The 21,756-nt window shown below is 43.7% G+C and overlaps 1 protein-coding gene across 4 annotated transcripts in view; it reads left to right on the top strand.

Annotated features, from left to right (window-relative positions):
* The window catches only part of PolE2 (DNA polymerase epsilon subunit 2), a 174,976-nt gene that overhangs the window by 79,289 nt on the left and 73,931 nt on the right, over positions 1–21,756 (top strand). For 3 of the 4 annotated variants that reach the window (XM_077629628.1, XM_077629630.1, XM_077629629.1), the window contains 3 exons: positions 547–811; positions 874–930; positions 11,366–11,487. In XM_077629628.1, the coding sequence (XP_077485754.1) occupies positions 547–811; positions 874–930; positions 11,366–11,487 (444 nt within the window). The remainder of the gene's footprint in view (positions 1–546; positions 812–873; positions 931–11,365; positions 11,488–21,756) is intronic. The other variant, XM_077629631.1, reaches the window with a different exon arrangement.

Below are 21,756 nucleotides of genomic sequence, written 5' to 3'. Positions count from 1 at the left end.
AATCTCGAAACGTCTTGAGTAAGAGCGAACGCTCTTAAAATCTTGTTTGTGCACCTTGCTTGTACATCGCTCGTTGCCATAGCAACTGTGACACCAAGTGTCAAGAATTTGGCTTGGGTCGCTCCTGAAATTTGACCTAGGCCACTTTGGACTAGAATCGATGTCCGACCATAATCGGCCGTGCCTGACATGATGGCAACCTCCAAATTTAACCCCGGGTCATTTCCAAAAATTTGGCCCTGGCCACCCACGAAAAAGTAGTTGACTGCTTTGAGATTTGTGCCATCTTGTTGCGCTGTCACACATCGGTCTAAGCGGAGTTAACCCTCGGTTAATTTTTTCTGTCCCTTGGTCCCGGTCCTTTGCGCTAGTCTTTATAATTAATGCCTGCTTAAGCCAGTGTCGATGAAATTGAGCACCTTCATAATCGGCACTGCAGACTGAAGTGTAGATAGCTGTGCTGCCAGTCACATGTGCTCAGGCTCCTATCCCATCATGACAGTGCGGCACAAAAATGTTTATGTAAACAGTGATTAATTGATGCAGCCAGGAGCGCCACAAGTTTGTTCCGCGTCAAGCAGCAGGCCACAGCGGAGCTCCGCGGCTGTTTGGGGATGCAGGGGCCAAGGCATTCTTCTTCCGCGAGCGATACCGGCTGGTCCTGGAGAAGACTTCACGGCACCAGTGCTTCTCGTCAAGGCGGTGCCTGCCGGGAAGTACTGGCGGCTTCGACCTGCAACCCATCGAGCATCTGCTCGGCACCACAGGCGAACGGGTCGTTGTGCTCGGCTTGCTGTGCCAGCTTGAGGAGGTGTGCAGTTGTTGTATTGCCTGTGCGGCTTTCAGTGAACCTTTCTTGTTGCTGTTTGGCAGGGCAAGTACTTCCTCGAGGACATGACTGGCTTTGTACAACTGGACACCTCTGGCACTGTATCCTTTGATGGGACACCAGCATGGTCTTTATGGAATGTGTAAAATCACTCCTTTCGTCTGAAACATCAACAGGCATTCTGGGCTACGTACACTGTAGCCCTGTGGGCCTTTCCCCTATATCCTCTCCAACTGACCGTCCTGTGCCAGCCTCACAAGCTAGCTTTCTGTCACCTATGGTTTCCTTCTCTTGGAATACACTCCGTTACCCTCCATTGGTTATCTTGCCCTTGCATTCTTTTTGATCTTGAGTAGGATGTTCGTGTTTGTTCTCTCACCCACTCTGCCCTCTTTCTGTCCCTTTATATTATACCTATCATCTTCCTTTCCATAGTGTTTTCCTTAACTTAAGCTGAACCCTTTTCGTTAGCCTTTACGTTTCTTCCCTGTACGTGAGTACCAGTAAGATACAGCTGTTGTATATTTTTTTCTTGAGGGATATTAGTAAACTGCCATTCATGATCTGAGAGAACCTGCCATATGCGCTGTGCCCTATTCTGATCCTTCAAGTTATAGTAGAATTTGATGATATCAATCTCATGGGACCACTAAAAATAATCATGTCATCTAAAACGACCAAAATTCATTAGCATAAGCACGAGAAATGCATTCACATTTATTTATTTATTTCCATACTCTCAAGGCCATTACAGAGAGGAGGAGCATACAAAATCGTTGTTGAACGCTTCAGCCTTGCTTATTGTAGTGATGGAGGGAGGGAGGTCGTTCCACTCATTACAAGTGCAAGGAATAAACGAACGAGTAATAGTGCGGCTTTGCGAGACGCCAACTTTAAAGGGGCTGTGAAATACCGCTTGAGCTTCAGATGGATTCTTTGTCACACAGATGCTGACTCAATAAAGAATTACGAGAATCGTTGCATAGGAACGGGAGTTATTCAATGAAGAAATTTCAAAATACAAGCAAACAAAATGCTGCCCTCAACTCGATTTTCGAGGAGCTTCCCATTCCAATTTCACTCTCCCAATGACGACACCCAGTGCGACCAATAAAAACAGCCTATCTTAGCACGTGGTGGAAGTTTGCGCTCCATGGTTGCCTGTTCTCTGTAACTCGTTCATGCCAAGGCTGGCAGCGCCGTTTGCATGGTTACAACAATCATGTGAACGTCCAGCTGACCCAAGCAATGCTTCAGCGTCACGTCGATGGCGCAGAAGGGAACACTGATGAGTGACGTTCTCTTACTTATGGATCCGAACTCGAGCGCGAGATACTGCGACAATGTGACAGCCTGCGCAAGATATCAGACACATTTAGCATAGCGCGTACCACTCCTGCTTACCGCCAACCATCGCCCGTCGCTCCTAGCGTGTTGGTTGGCCATGGCGAGCAAGAGCGCGTGCTATTGACGGGAACGTGGCACCATCTGGCACCACCGCCCGGAGATCCTCCACAAGCTGACGATGCGCACTGCCTGCTAAATGTGAAATGAACGCATCCTTTCTTGCGACCGAAACGAACGCTTTTAGAGTGCAATGGCTCGATCGGATCGATTCCGCAAAGCCGCTATCAGATACATAGAGAGTAGCCATAAGTGTTTAGTGCTAGGTCGTAGGATGTTTACAGAGGCGCAAAGTCCTTCGATGCAAAAAGTAGCCAGTGCCTCTGGTGGCGTGTTTTTGTTTTACTTGATTTACAGTGCTTTTATCTAGGGCAAACAAGTTGGTTTTGTTAATGTAATATAAACACAAAAACTTGACAAAACGTATCTCTAGTTAACGCAATTTGCAGTATATTTACTCTTTGTCCAATCATCAAGCTGGCGCAAAGTGATGTCATATCCGCTGCTAAAAACCACCACTGTATGGTGACATCGTCAGTGCCTCGAATTTGTTTTTGCGAGCTAAATAAAATATTAAAAACCACAGTATACACGGTACGACCGATGCTAATAGCATCACTATAATTCATTCTATGCAACCAACAGGCAAAACAATGCACTGAAAATGTGTTTCGGGGCCCCTTTAAACCGGTGGTCGATGTGGAATGACACGTACGATGGAGGAGTAAGTAATTGTTGATTAAGAGTGATGTTACTGTAAATTTTATGAAACAGACAAAGGTGAAAGTACCTGCAACAGAAAGCAAATTCAGGAAGATTAAGGGCAGATTTCGTAGCAGATACACTAGCAGTTCTTGAGTAGTTCGAGAAAATACAGCGTGCGGCGCGGTTCTGAATGGATTCAATAGTGTGTGAAAGGACGAGATGACCGGGGTCCCAAACTGAGCATGTGTATTCCGGTTTTGGTCTTATTAAAGCACCATACCAGGTGTTTCAGGGAAGGTGATCACTAATTTTAAAAATAAGGTATCGCCAATAGGCACCTGGTTGCAATTAGAGATTTGTAGACAGCCGTTAATAATAGCCATATCAGTTTTTAGAATTTTAAAAACTCCATTGCTCTCGCCGCTGTGGCACGACAAAATTTGGCTATTTCGACTAGTTACAACCACTGGAGGGGTTGCTTTGCCTGCATATGTTTCGAAAGTGCATGTATCTTAGCGCGGTGTAGCCAAATTTTGTGGTGCCACAGTGGCGAGAGTAATGGTGTTTTCGAAATTCTAAAAAATGATATGGCTGTTATTAACAGCCGGCTACAAATCTCTAATTGTGATCAGTTGCCTATTGATAATGGTTAAAAAGTTAACTATTAGAATTTAGTTTATCACTTAACTAGTTAAGATGATTCACCTGTTTTTTGATGTCAGCCAACGCTGGCATAGTAATGCCGGAAAAAGCTTCCGTTTAACTCAAAAACTCTATTTTTAAACACGAGTGATCATTTTCCCTGAGACACCTGGTATAGGTGGAGTTTTACAGGCACGGTGGCTGATGAGAAATGGCGGCGAAAGAATCCAAACATGCGATTAGCATTATTTGACTGAAATTCAACATGTATTTTCCAGGATAGATTATTTGTGATGTGAACACCAAGGTATTTAAAAGATGTTACTGACATTAGTAAAAAACTGCCAGAGAAATAGGCGGTGTGATCACTAGAAAGGCGGCGAGAGACTCGCATGTGTTTACATTTAGTAACGTTAAGGGTCATAAGCCAATCCGTGCACCAAGAAAAAAACAGAGTTAAGGTGATCTTGTAACGCCACACTGTCAGAGGGGTCAGAAATAACGCGATAGATTGTAATAATCAGCAAACAATTTTATATGAGACGTTACTTTTGATGGTAGCTCAGTAATATAAATTAGGAACAAAAGAGGCCCTAAAACAGAACCTTGCAGAGCACCAGAAGTTGCAGCGGTAAAAGATGAACCATGGTTGGTAATGGAGACATAATGAGAACATTTAGACAACAAACACTTAATCCAGCCTAAAATCTTGTTGTCAATACTCAGAGCATTGAGCTTAAGAAAAAGTAATTGATGAGAAACAGCATCAAATACTTTGGCGAAATGTAAGAAGATGCAGTCCATTACATTTCCGTCGTCCATTGCCTGAAATAAATCATTTGTGAAAGACACCAGCTGCGTTTCACATGAAAAGGATTTTCTAAAACAATGTTGACATGAAGTAAAAAATGAGTTATTTTCTAGAAAAGAGACAAGGTGCTAGTAAATGATGTGTTCAAGGATCTTGCATGGAACACTGGTCAATGAGATTGGCCTGTAATTAAGGGGTGAATGAGTAATTCTTGATTTATGCAAAGGAACCACCTTCCCTACCTTTCATTCACTTGGAATACAGCCAGACTGCAAAGATTGGGCAGATATTCACAGCGCATACTATCAATCAGAATGACGGGAATTTGCCACCTACCTACGCGAGATGCCTGGGATCGCATATACGCCGCATAAAAAAGGCACCACCGCAACGTTTTGCCTCATTGTGAACAAGGCTCCCGTGTGGGAGCCGAAACGTCATTTCATCTTAATTTTTGGTCGGTGCAACTCACTAGTATCATGTACCATCCCGACCAGACGGGATTCCGTCAGACCCTTGACTACAAATCTCACATAATATCAATGATGAGTGTGTAGCTGTACTTTTCAAAAATTTAAAAATTTGATATTGATACCGTTAACGCCCGCACAGGAAGAAAGCTTTTGTTTTTGAATCAGAGGCATTACTAGCAGAATCAATAGTTAAAGGATACGTACAGTGGAACATATTCACAATGGCGAACAACTAGGTGATTAGTAGTAAAAGTGGTTGAAAAACACGAAGCAAATACCTTATCAGTCGTGATCATTTACAGGGTTACTGCATTGATCGTGAAGAACAACAGTATTAATCTTATTATTACTGACCACATTCCAAAACTTTTTTTTAGATCATCTTTAAGGAGGCACGGTAAGGTTGGCTGGTAGAACTCGATTTTACTTTCCAAGACTGCTTCCTTATATGCTGCATTAGCAGCGAAGTATGCATTCCAAAGATCAGATGTCTATGGTGTCTTAGCGCACCGAAATAGTCTTCAGCAAAAGTTTTAAGAATACATTAAACCACAGAGCATTAGCCCAAATTTTTTCGTTTTTGAGGAATATGTTCAGTAATTAGTGCGGCCACTTTTTCTTTGTATTAAGTCCAGTTCTGCTCAACTGAACGGGTTTCAAAACTGGGAATATAGTAATCAATGAATTTTTCTAATTTGCCGTTTATAGCAAGAAAATCAGCATTTCTATAATCGCGAATGACTTTCGATGATTTCTTGATAGAGACTGAAGCTTGAATGTCGAAGTGAATAATGCAATGATCACTAAAACCAGGTAGAAGGGTTAACAAAGGAATTAAATGAGGTGCAGTCATGAGAATAAGATCTAGAATGTTAACTGAATGTTGCGTGCGTCAAGTAGGTTGAAGTACAAGCTGCTTTAAAGTCCAGACTTAGGGTAATGAAAGAAGAGTTCTCAGATGAGCTATCACACGTAGGCAAATAATCATTGTACCAGTTAATTGCCAGAAAGCTAAAGTAACCAAGAGGAAAAAAGCGGCGATGATGGAAAGCGCGTGACTACCTCGCTTAGTACATGTGGGTCAGCACAAAATGTAACAGGCGAAAGTGGCAGTCGATAGCAGGCACAAAAGATAAAACTTGCATTCGCTAACCACATGTCCACAAACAAGTTCCAAAGGAGATGTGATATTCACAATATGGATCTGTTCACTGCTGATGGGATTTATATACGGCCGTGTGGCCGCCATTCACTACTCGGTGTGTACTGCGCAACTGGCAATGTAGTACGGACTGCACGAAACCGCTCACTTATACGCAAGTTTGCACACATTCGTATCATCCATAGTGGCGCGGAAGTGTGTTCGGAACATCCAAATTTTTGGCCATTGTACATAATGTACCTCGGCCAGGATAGTCAAAAGATCGTATAAACCGTGATCATATCATAGAGTTTGTACTGTATTTCACTCTTCTGGTCCTGATCTGCGGTCGCTGCCTTGCCTAAGTGGACGTATTCGTTTACCACTTCCAGCACCTCGCTGCCAATTGTGAACTGCTGTTCCCTTGCTAGACTGTTGAACATTACCTTGGTTTTCTGCACGTTAATTTTTAGACCCACCGTTCTGCTCTGCCTGTCTAACTCATTGATCATGATTTGCAACTCAGCTCCTGAGTGACTCAGCAAGGCAATGCCATCAGCGAATCGCAGATTATTTAGGTATTCTCCATTAACTCTTATCCCCCATTAACTCTTATTCCCTATCCTGGCCTAGGAATACCTCTTGTAGGCAGGCAGTAAATTGCATTGGCGAGATTGTTTCTCCCTGTTAGAGACGTTGCTCTGGAGATGGGAGGTTCAGAGCATCTCGTGGGTGGGCCCAAGCGTTCATGAAGAGGAATGGATTCTCTGCGGCAAACAACATCGATACGACAGAAGTTATTGGGAGACTTCGATAGCGGAAGGACTCCGTTTCCGAGAACTCGCCCTCCGAAAGCGAGGAAGATGAATAAACATGTTGGCCACGATGTCTACTAAAGGTACCTTGTTTTGCGTCCTTAAGCCTCGCGTTACATTCGTGGTTTTATTTTTTCCCACTGGGCAGCATGTAAAGTCACCCCTCGTGTTACATTCGAGTAAATACGTATTTCCACTGAGTCAAATGCTTTCTTGTAATCAATGATGGCTACATATAGGGGTTGGTTATATTCTGTGCATTTCTCTATCACCTGAATGATAGTGTGAAGATGATCTATTGTGGATTATCCTTTACGAAAGCCTGCTTGATCATCTGGTTGATTGAGGTTTAAGGTTGTCCTGATTTTATTAGCGATTACCTTAGCAAATTCCTTATAGGCAATGGACAGTAAGCTGATTGGTCTGTAATTTTGCAAGTCCTTGACCCTTTAAGGTGATTGTTCGGGCTAGTTGGTGTTCCATGAAGAATTGCAGCACAACAAAGCAAAAAACATTAACAGAGACAAGCCGACACACAAGTGCTGACTTCCAATTAAGTTCTATTAGGTGAGTCTGTGCACCCTGATTTCCAAAAATGCTCTGTAGTTTCATTACTCCTCCGTCGGAAAAGGCCGCCACCGTCTGGAAGACGAAGTAACGAGCGTTAGCTGTTTGGTTTACTAGATGAAGAAAGTGAAGACGAATGCGCCGCTCGTCTCGAGAAACGGAATGTAATACCCTTTAAAAGGGGGTGGATTGCCACCATGCTCGGCTACGCGTGCATGCACGCCGCTTGGCGGATGTATGGATGGATAAGGCTGAACCCTTTAAATTGGGCGGTGGTTCAAGCCACCTAGCCATGACTTGTGAAATTTTACTCTTGTCTTGAATTTAGCCACCAATCAGATAACCTTCGCAATTGGTTACTTCTACCTGCTTAAAATCTACTTTCCCTTTACTGTCCTTACACCCCAATGCCTTGGATAAATCAGCCCCGCTGCTTTCTACTGTAGGGTGAAGCCCTTTACAGAAAAGTATCTAGTGTTCAGCCGTTTCCTCCTCCTCTCCGCACGCGACACACAACGTGTCTATCTCATGGTACCTGACTCTATATGTCAGTCCGCAAAACTCCCGTCCTGGCCTCAAACAACAAAGAGCTATCCCTACAATTATCATAGATATTTTCTTTGGCAATTTGGCAATTTCCTGCTTAAACATCCTGTATGTTCCCAGTACGATCGCCGCCTAGCGCTATCTATCAGAGAAATTACGATGCACGTCTACCCATTGTCGAGATGCACCCCCTCAAGATAAGTCCCAAACGGACTTTGCTTCGTTTGGGGGGTCAAAGGGGACCTAAAATTCGGCTTGCTGTGCGATATGGTAACACTTCAATTAGTAATTGCATGTGTACAACGTTTACCTATTATTTAATTGTGGTTTTATTTCTATAACACTACACATAGGGTTTTATTTGCCTACCAAATTCGGTATACAACTGTCACCGGATGGGTGCCCGTTGTTGTCCGAGTATATATAGCAGAACGAATGTATACTTGTATAGCTGTCCCGTAACAGGACAGTTTTCCTGCCCGTTATAGGATATTTTTTGGTAAAGGGGGAGGGATGAGAGTTCACAACCAAGTTTAATGGTGGCCATCTTGGATTCGAGGAACCGAAAATATGCCGCCATTTCGTCCCCTGACGTCATACTCACATAATTCCCTCTATCCACCATATTGGACCGTGACGAAATCTCGAAACGTGATGATTAGTTGCTGCCACAGATGGCGCTGTGATCAAGGGTGGGAGCAGACCCCACGAAATTTAGAAACGTGATTATTAAGAGCTAATGCTCTTAAAAACGTCTGTTCCAGACGGGAAGACCTGGTCACTTAAGCATAGTACATACGCCGTGATTTGTCCTTTTGTGGATACCCTGGACATGTCATTGACTATATACAACGCCAACTTGAATGCCCGGTGCTGCAACCAACCTTAGGTACTCGGAAGAGAGTTGTGGTTTCATATTATCCAGGCATCAGTGAAACGCTGGCGCGTATCTTACGTTCTTGTGACATGCAGATCCCACATTGCCAGCTAAAAAAAACTGAGGAGTCAGAGTCAGCTGGTGCAAGTGAATGATAAACCAAAAAAAAAAATTGCCCGGCGTGGTGTATGCAGTTTCGTGTTCCGACTGTCCGTTCGTGTATATTGGTGAGTCACAGGTGACCACGAACGAAGATTGCGTGATCACCAGAGTGATCTCAGGAACCGGCGTGCAGATCAAAATGCACTTGCCGGGCACTCAGTATCTGCCACACACAACATAAACAGGGCAGAGGCACGCGTGGCCACGAAAGAAAGGGACAAAAGTCGCGGCTCTGTCTTGAATCATTTATCATCCAGACGGCAGCAAATATGCTTAATTGAAATAATGGAAATTTGCCCCCAGTCTACGTAAGATTCCTGGGTTTGCTCATGCGCTGTGCATAAAAAAGCAACACTACTACATTCTGCCTCATTGTGAACAAGGCTCCGGTGGTACGTCTTTCCATCTCCATTCTTTTGGTAGGTGTCTTCCAATTTCGTCATTTGTATTAAATGAGGCAGCCACGTATCTAGTGCTTTCAAAAAACAACCAAGAAAAGGACCTTACATGGTGCATCACCTTGTCAAGAAATGCAACTCTGCATTTGTCACCAGTTTACATGCAGTTGTCTCATTGAATAAAAGTCGCTTGGAAGTCAGTGCTTGTCTGTCAACTTGTCTCTGTTCTCGTTTTTTGCTTTATTGCACCCCAATTCTTCAAGTCTTCGACGTCTCCTTTTTAATGTTAAAATAATGTTAGCGTTCTTCCAAGCTTCTGGTACGTTCAAGGTCAGAAGGCATTGCATATACAGGGTGGCTAATTTTTCTAGCACAATCTCCCCTCCATCCTTCAAGAGATCTGCTGTTACCTGATCCCCACCAGCTGCTTTCCCCCTTTGCATTACTCCAAAGGCTTTCCCTACTTCCTTTTTTGTTACTTGCAGGATGTTTCATTGCTCTGCTCTACTGTCTGTCTCATTAATGTCCTGATTACATTGGCTACTGTATAGATTAGTGTAGAACTCTTCGGGTACTTCGGCTACCGTAACTACTATTTTATCCATATTGCTAATGGCATTGCCGACCCTGTCTCTTTGTGTATACATCTGATTTTTGCCTATGCCTAGTTTAGTTTTTAGCCTACCTCTTTAGGGCATGCTATATTATACTTCCTTATGTCAGTTACCTTATGCTTATTGATTAGCTTTGATAACTCTGCCATTTTTATTTTTTTGAGGTTAGAGGCTTTCACGTTCTGGATTTCCCTAATCATATCTTTTAAGAGCGTTAGCTCTTACTCATCACGTTTCGAGATTCATGGGGTCTGCTACCACCCTGAGATCACAGCGCCATCTGTGGCAGCAACTACTCATCACGTTCCGAGATTTCATTGGGTATGCCACCACCCTGACATCCGCTAGCTTGTGGAAAATGCTACATCCATCGGCCAAACTGGCCGTTGTGTCAACATTCACTTCATGGAGCACAAGACTCTGGCAGCTGCTATATTAGGCCCTGGACACTTGGCAGCACACTGCAGACGAAGTAAACGTAATGAAGAAACTTGTCCCCATTTCTTGAGCAGAAACGTGTGATATATGCAAATGCAGTTGTGCGTGCGTGAACCGAATATTTATTTTTCTACTAAGGAATTGAAATTCTTGTACCAGGAAGTGCCGTCACGCATGCGGTTTGATTGTTGATTTTTGCACCTGATTGTCACCTATAAATGCGTGGTATTTCTGAGAATACAGTCAGTTGATGTCTAACTCCTGTGTTGTCTTTTTCTATCCTGTCATCCCTGCTTTTAGCGCTACTACTGTGTCCTCTCTGTCTGAATATCAACTAGCCCAGCTTTCTGCCTTAAATGCCTTGTTCTCGTATGTCCGCTAATCTACGACACGATAGCGTAGTACATGCCCACCCTTTAGCACTGTATATGCTTCACCTGCCCTCCTAACCTCACTAAGCCCTACGACATTCCGTTTAACGCCCGATAGTTTCTCGAACAGCACTGCCAGGCTAGCCCCACTGGATAAGGCTGTAGCATTAAATGTTGCCAGGTTCAGTTCCAATGGCGGCGGAGGTTCTTGGCGCCCTCCACTGCATCACAGGCCCTGCGCAGCTGCTGGGGTCTGAGAGGGTTTGTTCATATAGGAGGTTGCGGCCAAGTACTGCACCAGGGTGGCCAAGTCCTGTTCTGGTGGCTGCAAAGCGACCACATTCCTCCTTGAGTGAGAGAGTGCATGGAGCAGGCTTGTTCTTGCTGGTCACCCTGCTGATTAGCCTCACAATGAATGTGAAGAATGCTGAGCAATGCAAAGGAGCAGTTACCCTCTGTGGATCATGAATGGCCAGAGCAAGGGAAAAGAGAATGTCCAAGGGGAGGTTGCTGTAGCTGTGGCTGGTGAAGTGCAATGGGAGATGCTTTGCCTTGACATGAATGCTCCGCAGAAATTTACGGCTGATCTGTTTGTGGAGAACAGCTTTGTGCTTGCTGAAGGACGCTGTGACGACGCGGTCTTCCGCGTGGATGCCATGGGCCTGCCCCCCATCGAACCAGCCACCGAGACACTGTGAGTTTGTCTTTGTGATTGCACTGTAGCAAAGAGCTTATCATGCACACAGGTGTTAAAAGGTGGAAACTGCAGGACATTGTTCTTGGGCAGGCGTTGTTGCAAAATGGAGCAGGATTGGATCTTGAGGCACCTGTGTAGTGCTGACACTGCATTGAGAGAGAAAGCAGGGTGTTACTGCAAATCATGCGTAAAATGCAACCTCTAGAGGAAAAGCCATATTGAAGGTACATTAAGTTAATCATGTGATAACAAGGGTGCGCTTCCATAGTTTCTGTACACTGGATTCCTGGCATTATGGATACAGAAAGCAACTGCAAAAAATGAGTGATGAAAATTTAATTGCGCGCTCATATCAGTAACCAAAGACGGGGCTCTCATCATGGATCCTGTCCAGCGTAACTTTTGAGTCGTGGTCTATCTGTCACCTGCACAGCTCTTTAATCAGAAAGAACGGGGATTTTTGGCCAGCACATTTAATACGTCACAGTGCTGCTCAGACCTAAAAGTTAATAACTGCAGTCCTGGGATTTTGTGCTGACATATCAAGTGGTGCTGAAAAAGAGTGTAAGTACTTTCTAAAAGGCAAATAAATGTGTTGGAGCTTTGGGTAACAAAAAGCCACAGTCTTTGTATTGATGATAGCAGGTGGTGTACTGCGATCCAGTTGTGCAAGAGATCACTAGTGGTTTTTTGCTTTGAAGTGAATTTTTCTAATACTCTCAGCACACAGGGCCATTACATGAAAAGACAGTGCAGTGAACCTTGGTAGCGCTCATTTAAGAAGCTATGCAAAAATGGCCACCTGAAATTGGCCTACACCTATTTATGGGTTCTGAGGTAGGTTCCTCCGAGCCGCAGGTATTACGAGCCCATTCCTGCCATTAGTTCATGGAGCTGCATGTGGCAGAAGTAAGCAATTTGCATACAAATCGGCTCTGCTAATGAAAATTCCAACCTTATACCGTCGACTTGCAGTGGTGGTCTCTTGCCCAGACAAGTGGTATAGGTGGCGCAACAACAAACTTGTGATCCTTTTGGTAACATCCAGAGCATGCGTCGCCTATTCAAAATTTCCACATTCCCGTTGTCCCTTCCATCCTTAGAATCTCGCAGAACAATAGCACTTATCTGCCTCTTCCATAAAAATTGTTTACAGCCATCATTCTTCCACACTACCTCTTACACAAACAGCCCGCATATCTCACCGATTGCATAATCACCTCACTTTTAAGCGCCTTTCAGGAAGGACCATTGCATTCAACTCATCAGCCCTGCCCCGAGCAATCATTTATTGGAATAGTCTTCCTGACAACTTTGTTCACATCTCAGATTATGCTATTTTGCAAAGAAAAAATAGGCAGCATTTTGTTCTGAATTGTGTACTGAAGTGTTTTTCAAACTAGTTCTATTTTCTGCTTGGTTGCTTACTTTTGTATAACGGTGTTAAAATAACCATCTTCTATTTGCTTCTGTTTCGCACTGCAGCTGTGTAACCCCCCTCACATAATACTCCGGTCAGAGCCCGCAAGGTATTTGAGTAAAAAAAATCTATAGAGGGTGTCTGAATTGATCCAACATGGTGGCGTATGGAGGAAATCTCGAAGCATCCATCTCGAGTGAATGACTCTTGCTGTGTGTGGTTTCACCTCAGTTTGCTTCCTCTGTCATGGCGCTGTGGCGGGTGCACAACCAAAGCCCCGAATCCGCGCCTGCGCTCCCACGCTTATGCCAGCGCCAGTCTCACGGGAGCAGACACGAGCAGGCGGAGGCGTGGTGCCCAGATCTGTACTTGCCAGGTGTGTACGGCTGCGGTACCTGCGGTGCACACGTGGTGTAGCCTGCATCAGTGGGGACATTTACGTAGCATAGACCTGGACGATACAGATGCAGACGGGACAGGCACTAACTTAAGTTTTATTTTGGAGAAAGCCACCACGTCGAATATATAGGAGTATCGGGCAATGAGTGTGCACAAAGAACAGCACAATCAAATGAATAGTGCATGAAAAATGAGAACAGCAGACTAGTGAAGAAAAGGATACAACGCCTACTCAAACTTAATCACTGGTACAGTGCGCTTTTTGAAACTTTGGCGTATAAGTTCAAGGCCAGACAAATAACGTGGCTAAAATGAATAAAATTAAAAACGTAGATCGAGTAAAAAGAGAAAGATGAAGGGAGTGTACAACGCTCCTACGCAGAGCCAGCATGATTTGTAAAACTAATCCGAGTAACTAGAAAAAGGAAAGGAAAAATTAAAACGAGCCGACAAGGCTCCATGCTAAGACAAACGTGGGGAAGAGAGGAGGAATGACAACAGGGAATAGTAAATACAGTTATCAAGAACGAGCATGGCGAGGGAAGTAAAACAGAGATCAGACTGAAACAGAGATCAGGCTGAAAACAAACAGGAGGTGTGAAACTATACCTAGTGTAAAGACGCAAATCAGATGCACAAGAAATGTGGACAGGCAAAAACTTTGTTGACACAGCGTAGCTCCAAGCCAAGAGTTCGAGAGCATCAGCTTCGTCTTCTTCGCAAACTGAACTGCGTCAGCTTCGTCTTCTTCAGCTTTCTCTCCTTCGGCGGCACTGGCCGCTGCGGCAGCAAACCCCAGTTGTATGTCTTACACTAGTAAAAATTAAAAAAGAGAGAAACAAAAATAAAATGAAAGAAAAACAAGAAACACGAACACAGGAGTGTACAAGGCTCCACACTAAAACAAACATGTGGGGTCGAAAAGCAAAATGACCGTGGGCAAATGGGATATGCATTTATGAGGAATGAGGATAACAAGGGAAGTAAATGCTAATACAATGCCAAGGGGTAAAAACAGAAAAACAGGAAAAAAATGTGAAACCATTTCAGTTCACAACAACAGGAACGGGTGCTTGTGGAAAGCACTCTTCAAAACTTGGTTAACACCTACAAGTAGCCATTCAGGAATTCAACCCCACTGTCAGGTAAATTAATAAAAGATGAAAATGGGGCCACAAACAAAACGGAGACAAGGAAGAAGACATCCTTACATCCTCTTCGCCTTAAGGCGCTTGTCCTGATGTCTGTGTCTCTGTTTCATCATGAACTAGCGCAACTTTAGCAGGGTAGAGAACTGGGCCAGTTGGTTATAAGTCCAGCGTCATCCTTCTCTACGTCTGCACCCTTCTGCTGTTTTTTTTTTTCCTTAGCCCAACTTTTCATTCTCCAAAATTAATGAAAAACATGCTGACGCACTTCTTCCCAGCCTTGCTTATAAAATACATCTCTATGACCTCATGCTCTGTTTTTCTGTTAGCTGATCTTTAAGGCGCATTAAAGAAGAATCTGAACTCTTTTTACCGCGGGAACTCAGTCTACATGTTTCAAGCATATCTAGAACCTTCGAGATTATTGTCCTGTGTGACAGATTTCTCTAATTTAAACCGGATTAAACGTCCCGGCTCCCGCCTTTTTTTTTTTAACTCAACGTTAAGGATGGGAGGAGTCAACCAACGCGTGGAGTGCCTTTCAGCCCGTCCCGTGGCAGCTTGCCGCTCTGCCATCGGTGGAGTGATACATAAATCAAAGAGTCCACGCGTATTTTTATTTCTGTGAGCCTAATTTGTGGCTATGTTGTTTGCGACTGAGGCTATTTATTCACAGAAACCTTAAAAACAAGGTAAAAACGACAGTGAAGTCGCCGCGGGACTGGCTGAAAGGCACTCCACGCGTTGGTTGACTCCTCCTACCTTCAGCATTGAGTTTAAAAAAGCGGGAGCCGGGACATTTCATTCCATTTAAATTAGGACAATAATTTGAAGTTTCTAAGAATGCTCATAACGTGTAGATCGAGTTCCCGTGGTAAAAAGACGAGTTCGGATTCCTCTTTTGTACACCTTTAAAGTCAGTCAAAGCATTCTTTATTTTCGAAAGTTCAAGGCATTACATAAAGAAATATTTGGACAGATAGCCGTGCGGCTAGTGAAACGATCTAGTGCAAAATAAAATAAAATACACCAGACAGCCGTAAGGAGGAAAAAATTTTTAAAATAAAAGAAAAAGAAACACATAAACGGGAATAAAGAATGGCTTGGAACAATGCACCTATCTTGGAATAACAGCGTCACCGATACTGGATTTGCCTGCACCGCCGCCGGAATATAGCCTCCCGGACATTGAGTGGCTGCCATCATCGACATCATCATAGACTTCGCCGGCTATAAAAGGGCCGCATCTGTCGCCGCCGGCTTGGAACAAAATACGCACTTGAACTTACACTTAAATAAAAAACTGAGCGATAAGGAACAGGAAATAAAAGTTCACAAAGGTCAACAAACCATTAAAGAAAAAAGGTGGAGGTCAAGGCCCTTCCTGGTTGCTAATAAAGAAAAACTAGTTGCAGAGCTTAAATTTATTTGCAAGTTTCACATTAATAGGCATTGTGTTCCAGACTTCTGCGCCGGTTTCCTTTCATGTTTCATCGTGCAGTCATCTTGTTTTTTTCCCTTTCCTGGTGCAGACCTTGGAAAGCATGCATGGGGCAGAAAAAACAACTTGAACATTACAACGCGCTGCCTATGAAAACCTATGAAAATGTGGCATTACCTGGACAGGAGTCTTGCTTTTGTTTTCTTCTCTTCCCTGCTCACTACAGTGATCCTATGAGGCTTTCAGTTTTTGCAAAAGGCTTTCACACACTGCTAGTACGCCTATGGGGAATCCTGCTCCTTGCAAACGCCTGAATTGCTCTCGGATGCAAGTGGCCATGCGGTGCGTGCAGGATTTTGAATCTTGGAGTGCGCGCTGTCAAAGTGCAACAGACGCTTTTTGGTTTGTGGATGGTACAGCCAGCACACATTAAGGTTGGTAAAATATAATTCAATATCTAACTGAATACGGCCGGCCATCTGTAGGTGATTCCCAAGTGAAATATAACCCGGCACCGTGCTCATTATTCTTGTTTAGCATTAATCGTGTTTGTTCATCAAATGGTGGCAAGAGCAATGGAAAAGGACAGGGAGTGCCTAATTGAAAATGGGATAGCCTGCCTCAAGAGCAACAAAAGACAATAGCAAACCCCATTTTCTAAAAGTGACCACTTATCTGCACCAACAGAGTCTTGTTGCATTGCAGTGCGATAAAGGAGCTGGCTTCGCCATCTTACCAGCAAGCATGTTTCAAGAAAAGCCCTCTCCGCCATTCAGAAGAACTTTAACGAAGTCAAATTTGACTCGAAGTGATGTCGCTGTTCCGCAGTTCATTTACTGGAAGAACTAGGCCTTGAAACCCTGAGGAAAGCAATGGAAAAGATGAAAAATAGATGCTTAGAAGTGGCAGCGCGGCTGGCTACATTTCTGAGCTTCCATCTCATCTGTTTTTACAGAATCCCGATAATCATTCCTGCGCAAGCGTCTGCCAGAGCAAGCAAGAAGGAAATCATCAGCGTCGACGTCAGTACTGACTGGGCGTGCGGAAACTACCTTCGCTCCTGTGCAATGGGACTTTGGTGGCGCCAGGGCCATCGAAGTGCATAAAAGGAACTGTCCGGCACACGCACCGTTCATTGGCAGCAGTGGCAGCGTGGCTGGCTCTGTTTCTGAGCTTCCATCTCATCTGTTTTTACAGAATCCCGATAATCATTCCTGCGCAAGCGTCTGCCAGCGCAAGCAAGAAGGAAATCATTAGCGTCGACGTTGGTACCGACTGGGCGTGCGGAAACTACCTTCGCTCCTGCGCTATGGGGCTTTGGTGGCGCCAGGGCCGTCGAAGTGCATAAAAAGAACTGTCCGGCACACACACCGTTCATTGGCAGCAGTGGCAGCGCGGCTGGCTACGTTTCTGAGCTTCCATCTCATCTCTTTTTACAGAATCCCGATATTCATTCCTGCGCAAGTGTCTGCCAGAGCAAGCAAGAAGGAAATCATCAGCGTCGACGTCAGTACTGACTAGGCGTGCGGAAACTACCTTCGCTCCTGTGCAATGGGACTTTGGTGGCGCCAGGGTCGTCGAAGTGCATAAAAGGAACTGTCCGGCACACGCACCGTTCATTGGCAGCAGTGGCAGCGCGGCTGGCTCTGTTTTTGAGTTTCCATCTCATCTGTTTTTACAGGTTGGTTTGTCGGCTGTTTCTTATCATGCTGCTTGAGCCTCTCTTTTATTCGGTGTTGCTGCTGCCCTTGTGTGCTCTTAATTGATGTTGTATTGAATCGGCACTGTATTAGTGAAGTTACTTTTTTTTCGTTTCTGTGTGCTGTCTTCAAAATGACCAAACAAATCAACGATCTGAGGAAAGAACTGAGACAGGAGATAAAGGCCGCCCGTGAAGCGGTTGAGCGGGATTTATGTGCCGATATGCGAAAGCTGCGAGCAGAATTACGTGTAAACGAGAAAAACATGACTCGCATGAATGAAGTTTTTGAAGAGCTGAAGGAGGATTGTAGTGACGTTAAGGCAGAAAATGCTGCCCTAAGACAAGGAAACGATGAACTGCGTGCTGAGCTTGATGCGATTAAGAAGCGCCTTGCTGACACTGAGTTCCGTCTGACACGCAGAACAGTACTCGAGAAACAAAAACATTGAAATCAAGGGCCTAGATGAAAAACCTGACGAGGACGTCACTAGCATTGTCCGTGATCTTGGTGAGCTCGCCGGTGTGGCGATTGCCCCTGATGACATTGAGACTTGCCACCGCGTGCCGTCCAAGAATAAACCCACTTGCATTGTTGTTCAATTCTGTCAGCGCCAAAAGAGGGATGCCTTGCTCGAAAAAGCTAGGAAGCTGCGCCTGAAGAATTCTGACCTTGGCAATACTTCACAATCGCCTGTGTTCGTAAATGAACATCTGTGCCCTACTCTCGAGTGTCGTCTGGGACTGGCTGCGGCCAGAAAACGTTCTTTTGGCTGGAAGTATGTTTGGTGTCGCAATGGCAAAATCGACGCAAAAAATCTGATGACTCTGGAGTACTAATCATCAAGCAGGAATATGATTTAGAGAGGATTAATGAGAGGTCTCATTTTGCCAGCTAGGAATAAAAAACAAAAAAAACAATGGAGGTGATTATGCAAAACTGCGCTCCTTGGAGGGTAGTCGCCAAATCTATAAAGTTCTTCTACAACGATGCCGAACGCGTGGCATTCTCACCATTTCATAAAAAAATCTCACTGCATACAGCGGAAGCTTTCAAAATAAGCCAGAATAGATTGCGACAAAGGAAATATAGCACCAACGCCTACCCGAAACAAACGCTTTTATCGCCCATGACAGTACATGTCAGCCATTTTTGCCTGCAGATGCTCGAAGTATTTTTCTTCACACTTGGAGCGCTAGAAATTGCAGCTATGCCAATATCACTCTCACAAAACTTTCCAAATGAAACGACATATCTTAGCGCACGCGCCCTCGTATATCTGATCATGACCATGGTCCTTAATGCCAGGCAGATACTCCACCTCGAGTACGGGTGGGGTGCACTAGAGCTGAGCCGTCTTTGCGCACATTTTACGAGTTGGCCGTTTCATAACGCCGGGTCAGGACACAATTTCTAACCCTTCTACGATGGCTTCTTATGTGAGCAACTTAGTTGACGCAGCAGAAGTAGACGGTTGTTCATTAAATGATTCTCGCCAGTGCTTGAACTGCATACATTTTAACCTGAGGTCGGGCCGGAATAAGAACGGCGACCTCGAGGTTTTCTTTAACATGGCCAATATCAGATTTAATGTAGTGATGTTTTCAGAGACATGGTTTGATTGCGAAGGGGATGTGGTTAAACTACCTGGCTACAAACCTTATTTTGTTAACCGTGTAGGTAAACGTAGTGGCGGTGTATCCATGCTAATTTCCAATGATATCGAGTACGAATTGCTCCCTGAGTTTTCCTGTTCTACTCCTAACTTCGATGTGCTTGCACTAAAATCGCTAAAATACATATTATGTACGTGTTATCGCCCGCCATCTGGTGATGTATCTTCATTTTTCACCTTCACACATTCACTCTTAGAATTTGTCAATGCTCAAAAATGCCACATAATATTAGGTGGCGATTTCAATATTAATTTTCTTGCCGAAAATCATACAAAGATGATATTTAAATCTCTTTTGAACACTCACTCTTGTCAAAATGTGATAACGTCACCTACAAGACTAAGTGAAGGTTCACTAACACTCCTTGATCTTTTTATAACAAACTTTGAAACCAGTCATACCAAATCTGGTGTCATCAATTGCTGTTTAAGCGATGACCTTCCGATTTTCATTTCAGTCTATAATGGGTTCCGAGCTATTGCGAAATCTGAGCCGCATTTGTCTCGCTCGCAAATCAATCCACGCACTTTAACGAGATTTCGTGATTGCATTGCGGAAGTGAGCTGGAATGATGTGCTATGTGAACATAACGCTGATGTAGCCTATGATACGTTTCTGAAAAAATTTTTATCATTGTATAAAACCTGCTTTCCGCAGAAAACGTGGTAGTTCAAAGAAAATCCGTAATCTATGGGTAACGTCTGAACTCCTTAACCTGATAAAAAACGTGACCGGCTCTTTCAGAATTTTACCAGCAACAAATGCCCTGAGGCTCTCAAAGCTTTTAAGACCTATAGAAATCATGTCACCAAAGAACTTCGTGCTGCTAGAAGTCATTATCACTATAATCTTCTAACTTCCTCGAATCAGCAATCTGGTGACGTCTGGCGCAGGTTAAACCAAATTTTTGGCAAATCTCCAGAGATGCTTACAAAACTAAATAATAATGGTGTAGAAATTTCAGGGGAGGACTTAACTAATACATTCAGCGACCATTTTCTTTCTCTAACCTCAGTGTCGAAATTTCCACCAGGTGGTAGAAATTTCCGGAGCCCTTCACTACGGCGTCCCTCATAGCCTGAGTCGCTTTGTGACGTTAAATCCCCCATAAACCATATATATAAACTGCGCTTCTTGAGCCAGTCTCGGAATCTGAAATATTAACCACATTTGCCAGTTTGAAAAACAGCACGTCCACTGACATAATGGATCTTCAATTAAGCCTATAAAATATATTGTTGACCTAATTGCACATATCTTGGCACATATATTTAACATTTGCCTTTCTTCTGGGGTGTTTCCTCGGAGCATGCAATGTGCAAAAGTCACGGTAGTATTTAAAAAAGGCGACAAGAACAACCTGTCTAATTACCGGCTGATTTCAGTACTCCCCGTTTTTTCTAAAGGGCTCGAAAAAGTCATTCTTAAACGATTAACTTCTTTTACTGATCGCTACGACATCTTAGCTCCCGCACAGTATGGTTTTAGGAAAAATCGATCCACTGAACTAGCGCTCCTTGCTCAGAAAGAACTCATCCTTAAAAATTTTGAACACAAAAACATGGTCCTTGGTATCTTCCTTGATTTTACAAAACCTTTCGATTATATTAACCACAGTATACTTCTATAAAAGTTGGAGCATTATGGTATTCGATGTATAGTCCACAAGTTAATTTCGTCTTACCTTCAATACCGATCCCAATGCGTTGTTATAAATTGTCACTCTTCTATTGTCAAACCGGTTAAACTAGGTGTTCCGCAAGGGAGCATCCTAGGTCCTTTTCTATTCATTTTATATATAAACGACATAGTTAACATTGACCGTAGTGCTAAGTACATAATTTACGCTGACGACACAAGCTTATTTTTTCCAGGTAGTTCTGGTCCGGATTTGGCTTGCCATGCTAATCGAACACTTAACCTCGCTAGTACGTGGGCAGCAAGAAATGAATTAAAATTAAATATTGCAAAAACCAAGGCCATTATTTTCCATCCAAGAAATAAAGTTTATGTATTACCGCCAATTGTCATTGACTGCATAGAGATACAGGTTGTTCAGTGTTTCAAGACTCTTGGTGTTTTTTTTTTCTGGAAATTTTTCCTGGGATGCACACATAAATGACCTCATGAAAATACTTTCTAAAACTATAGGCCTCATGCGCCGACATTGTTTCATGTTTCCAAGAGCAGTTAATATCATGCTTTACAACTCCTTATTCTCATCATCACTCAATTACAGCGCACTTGTTTGGGGAACTACTACGAAAGACAATATTTTTGAGCTCCATTTGCTACAAAAACGTGCGATCCGCATAATATGCAAAGCACCCTATTTAAGTCACACGCAGGAGATGTACTAGCAGCTAAATATTGTCAGCGTAGAATCTATGTATGACTACAGACTTTCTAAGCAGTACAGATTAGAAAGAACTAAAGGGAATGACACCTTGAAGTTACTGGCAAATCTTGAAAAACACAGGCC

This window comes from Amblyomma americanum, chromosome 7 (assembly GCF_052857255.1).
Source record: "Amblyomma americanum isolate KBUSLIRL-KWMA chromosome 7, ASM5285725v1, whole genome shotgun sequence".
Taxonomy (NCBI): Eukaryota; Metazoa; Arthropoda; class Arachnida; order Ixodida; family Ixodidae; genus Amblyomma; species Amblyomma americanum.
This window is presented reverse-complemented; position numbering and strand designations above follow the sequence as displayed.